This window comes from Anoplophora glabripennis, unplaced genomic scaffold, assembly GCF_000390285.2.
Source record: "Anoplophora glabripennis isolate ALB-LARVAE unplaced genomic scaffold, Agla_2.0 scaffold130, whole genome shotgun sequence".
NCBI lineage: Eukaryota > Metazoa > Arthropoda > Insecta > Coleoptera > Cerambycidae > Anoplophora > Anoplophora glabripennis.
In genome coordinates this window covers 1,036,799-1,041,855 of record NW_019416297.1, presented here as the reverse complement: position 1 = coordinate 1,041,855, position 5,057 = coordinate 1,036,799, and the positions used below count along the sequence as shown (strand labels likewise).

The 5,057-nt window shown below is 32.8% G+C and overlaps 1 protein-coding gene across 2 annotated transcripts in view; it reads left to right on the top strand.

Moving 5' to 3' along the window:
- LOC108904195 (inter-alpha-trypsin inhibitor heavy chain H3-like) overlaps positions 1–5,057 on the top strand; it is a 55,301-nt gene that overhangs the window by 43,093 nt on the left and 7,151 nt on the right. For both annotated transcript variants that reach the window (XM_018706651.1, XM_018706650.1), the window contains one exon: positions 2,650–2,847. In XM_018706651.1, coding sequence (XP_018562167.1) covers positions 2,650–2,847 — 198 coding nt within the window. The remainder of the gene's footprint in view (positions 1–2,649; positions 2,848–5,057) is intronic.

Genomic DNA, 5,057 nt, shown 5'->3' with positions numbered 1-5,057 from the left:
CTGTACAGAGGCTTAAAGTTCATAACTTTTGGAGCCTCCGCTATAAACAAATAGAATTGTGCGAAAACTATTGCACCTACAGCGCCCACTTTTGGCACACTTTTAAAGTATGACAAAACCCTCAACTTGTCATAGGTTTTATAAAATTTTAACAATAAATGCGATAGTTATAAACAAATGAAAAAATGGGCACTTTTCTTGTTTTTTGCAATAACTTTTTTGTTTATTAACCGATTTTAATTTAACAAGCCTCATTTTGTAGATAATTTTACACCCTATGAGCTGTCTGTGAGTCACTTTTCGCTAAAATTGATGGTTTTCCCTGCAAAGTGAAAAAACTGTTTTCCTCACTTATTTGTTTAAATAGAAAAGTTAGCTAATAAAAAATGTTTGACTCGTGAGACGAGAGATGTCTTGTATTATGTTCCTTTAGATAATTTTACAATAATCTCGCGGATAGGACTTTGTTCAAGTTTCTCTTTTATTTTCGCTAATTTTCCTGGTGTATGTATCCATCATTCACTAGTGAATAATTAAATTATTATTCACTAGTTTAAAAGCGCAAGTGGTAGAGTATCTATCTCACGCGCAGGAGAGCGTGGGTTTAATTTTTGTAGCATTTATACACATTTTATTTATTCTTTTTTTTTGTTACAAAAAGTTGAATATGAAATATAGTAGATAAAGATTATAAGAATGTTTTATTTTACGAATATAGTCTAGTTTCAGCAATAAACAAATAAAAAATAAAACGATCTATCACTGAGCGACAGAGGCTATTTTTCAACGAATTCATCATTACAAAAATAAAATGTCTAGAGACAGTGAATTTAAGCGGCGAAAATTGCAAGTTTAAATTTATTACCAGAAAAATTTAAAAAACGTTTTTCATAATGGAGGACTGACAAGAAAATTAAGTCTATTTCAGAATCGGTTTTGTTATTGTTAAGGAGTACAATTAACATAAATCGATAAAAATAATAATAAATCGAATAAATATGATATTGATATTGAAAACTATAATAAGATTCCCTTTAAAATAGAATTTTGCTGGTTTTCGGGCTAAAAAAGCCAGTACTTTTTCTCCGAAGGATATAAATAAATTCATTACGGAAGCTTGTAATTAAAAACGAAATGTACACTATGACGATCGAAAATTTATAAGATCTGTTTTGTTGGTAAAAGTACCAAAAATCAAAACCAAAGTTATCCGAAAATTTACAATCACATCTTTTATCTAATATAGTAAAAATAAGTACATCAGCCTCCGTCCACCTCAATCATATCTAATATATTTTTTTAACTATCAAAATGCTAAACGCACGTGACAAATGATAGGTATTAACTTTACACAAATGGAAAAACAGATTGCAACATTTCTAAAATTGACCAGCCTAGAAAAATACTCAGGCCATAGTTTTCGCCGATCTTCTGAGACTATCCCGATAGAAGCAGGCGCGGATATAACCGCCTTCAAAAGACATGATGGTAGCTGGAATACCTCGATGACTCCATAAATAATAAAATGAAAATAGCAAATAAAAATGCTATACAACAAAATACTCCTAATCCAATCAATCAAACTGTATCAACAAATAACGAAAACATTAATATAGAGTTCAATCATCTATTAATTTAACACACTGTGTAAATTCATACATTTACCATTAATGTTAATAAATAAATCGTAGCATTGTTAAATTAGTTATAAATAAATCAAAATGTTAGCCAGATATTAATGAAAGTAAAATAATTGGAATAAAATATATTTTTTCTACAAAAGTCAAAAAATGACAAGGTTTGCGCCTTGACAATAATCTGCGAAGTGACACTTTTTTTCGGATTCTTACGTTACCATGACACCGTGCGCGAAATACTTCGCGCACTAGGGTGCGAAGTATTTCGCACACTGCATGTAAATTAATAAGAGTTTTGTATTTCAATCTTTGAAAAAATGAAGCAAAACTCCAAATTATTATTTATTTTTAAATGAATAACAATTAAATACTTTTAAAATAATGACAGAATTTTACAATAACTTTAATTATTATTTACAATATTAACATTAATCGTACAACCAGTACACGAACCAATATTTATTCCTAAACCAGATAATTGCTTTATTTGTTTCACACCACTCCTTAAATTGCCGATATGCATTTTCATATTGGCGCTTCGATTTTTCCGGTAAAAGATTTGAAGTTACCAAATTGGCCGCATCTGCCAAATTAGGTGGGATACTACTTAGTTCATCGTCACTAGCAATTTCCATTATTTTAAATAATATCTGGCACTTAAAAATTGAAGACGCGAGCACAAACGTCACTTTAAAATAATTATTATTGTTGTCAACAACAGCCACTTTGTTTCCATTCCAGTAACAGTGAAAATTTGATTAGGAAAAACATTTTAAGCCAGCTCAACACTATTTTCTATAATAAATTAGGCATTTTACTTATTTATAATATTTTTAAGAGATAGATTTTGACGTTTGTAGAAAAAATATTGTTTGCAACTCGTGCGCGAACTACTTTGGTGGTCTCGAATAATTTTTTAACTCGGCTTCGCCTCGTTAAAAAATTCAATTCTCGATCACCAAAGTAGCATTTCGCGCACTAGATACAAAAATAACTATTGTTTACTTTTCAGAGAGCTGTTCACTCAAAGCAGACAGAGGAATACCGTGTTCACATTCATCACTGAATTATTCCACCCCTACAAAATGGGCTTATGTTATGAGTGTAGGCGAGTGTCGCCAACTACACTACTTCGGTTGTGGGGGTAACGATAACCGATTCGCGTATAAAAAGGATTGCGAACTAGTGTGTGTCGAAGCTACTGGTTTTGGTAAGCACAAAGAGTGAAGAAATATGATAATACAGGGTGACCAAAAATGAAACCTCGTATTCTTTGGTGAATTTTAAGGGGAGTCTTTCCTATGAAGTTTTTATTTAGGACGCTTCGTTAAAAAGATACAGAGTGTTAAACTTCAAAAAATATTTTTAATTTTTTTTTTGATAATTTAAAAACTAGTAAGTGAAATAATTTGAGCACATGTATTTATGTAAACATTGTCCAATATCTGAGGGCTTTTTTTAAAATTTACATGTCCCAGTGGCGGAGATACAGGGTATCGGTAGCATATTTTTCTAAATAAAATAGTACGCCAATGGCTTTACGGTAACAACCACGATATTTTCGGAGTCGCCTTTCAATTTTATACAAATTATTACTCTCTTATGTTTTTTTTTAAAAAGCCTGATTTTTGAGTAAAACTTAAAAACTAACTAAGAACACACTCTGTACTTGAATATAATGCTTTTTAAAATTACATAGTGGGCTGCGATAGCAACTTTGACATTCTGAGCAGTTAGAAGGAAGAATAAATAACACAGCCCCACAAAAAAAAAGTGGCAGGTCCGAAAGTCAATACCATGGGATCAATATGGTTTTAGAGTCGCTGAATCCGAATCCGGTGTTCGTTTGACTCGATCAGATCTGGTTCAAGTTTAGTTCAAGGTCAAATATAGAGAAGCAATTGCCAACAAAGTATACCAATATATTTATACGTTTTTGGGGTCGCAGAAAACGAATCCGATGTTCGTTTAATCCGATTAGCTCTGGGTTAAGATCAGTTTAGGGTCAAATGTAGAGAATCAATTGCCAACAAAGTAAACCTACATATCCAAACGTTTTACGTTTTTGATGTTGCTGAATCCGAATCCAGTGTTCGTTTGGCCCGACCAGGTCTGGGTTAAGGTCAGATCAAGGTCAAATGTAGAAAATCAATTGCCAACAAAGTAAACCAATATATCTATACGTTGGGGTCGCTGAATCCGAATTCGGGGTCTATTTGATCCGACCAGGTATGCTAAATACTCTCAAGTTCTAAACTTAATCAAAGTAAGCAAGGAGTTTTTGTGAATACGGATTGTTGGCCCAGTATTATTATGATGATTCTCATTTGCCATTTATGTTGTTCGTATTTGATCCTATGTAAGACTATCCTCAAATTACGGCACTCTTGCTTCAATGTGCTACAGGTATGGCTGCACACTTGTATTATGCATTAGAACAGCTTTCTTGCTTCGCTTTGACGAATCAATGAACAGTCCACTCTACTCGTTAGGTTTGTAACATCCATGTTTGAAGTGATTCATCCAACAATATATCCCAAGGAAAATTCTTCATCGTTAGAAAAATATTCCTTATTTCTGTACAGTAAAAATCTTTCACTTTTTCCGGCTTGCTTAATATTTTTTTAGCCTTGATATTAGGAACTCTGCTCTATTCTCTGCCAGGCCCAAACCTCGAACATCATTTACTTTTTTGTGATATTGTTATATATATATATATATTGTTAGATATGGTATATATATATATATATATTATATATACAGAAGTTCTTTCAGAACGTGATATGGAATATATTCGTCGTCACTAGTATCACTAGCAATATCAGTGATAGTTTCATTGCCACCCAAATTTCCTCCTTCTTTAATATCTTGGCGAAACCTTTCTCTCTGCTCAAACCCAATCAAATTTTTCACTTAGGTTTAAAACCAAAAGACTGATCAGTTCAAACGGACATCAGATTCGGATTCAACGACCCCAAAAAAGTATAGATGTGTAAGTTTACTTTGTTTTCAATTAATTCTCTACATTTGACCTTGAACTGACCTCAACCCAGATCTGAGTGAGTCAAACGGATATCAGATTCGGATTCGGCGACCCCAAAAACGTATAGATACATAGGTTTAGTTTATTGACAATTGATTTTCTACATTTGACCTTAAACCAGAGCTAATCGCGTCAAACGGACACCGGATTCGGATTCGACGACCCCAAAAATTTATAACGAGCGTTCAAATAAAAACGTGGTCGAAGTTGGCTCTGACACATTGGACGTAGAGAGTAGCTTATAGCGACCAACTTAACCTCATTTCTCAACGAGCTGTATAGCAGCTGTCAGTTTCAATAACGTTAATGACTATATAACTTTATTTTAAAGAATAATCGTGATAACAATAACAAACAATTAAAGGAGCTGCGGAAAG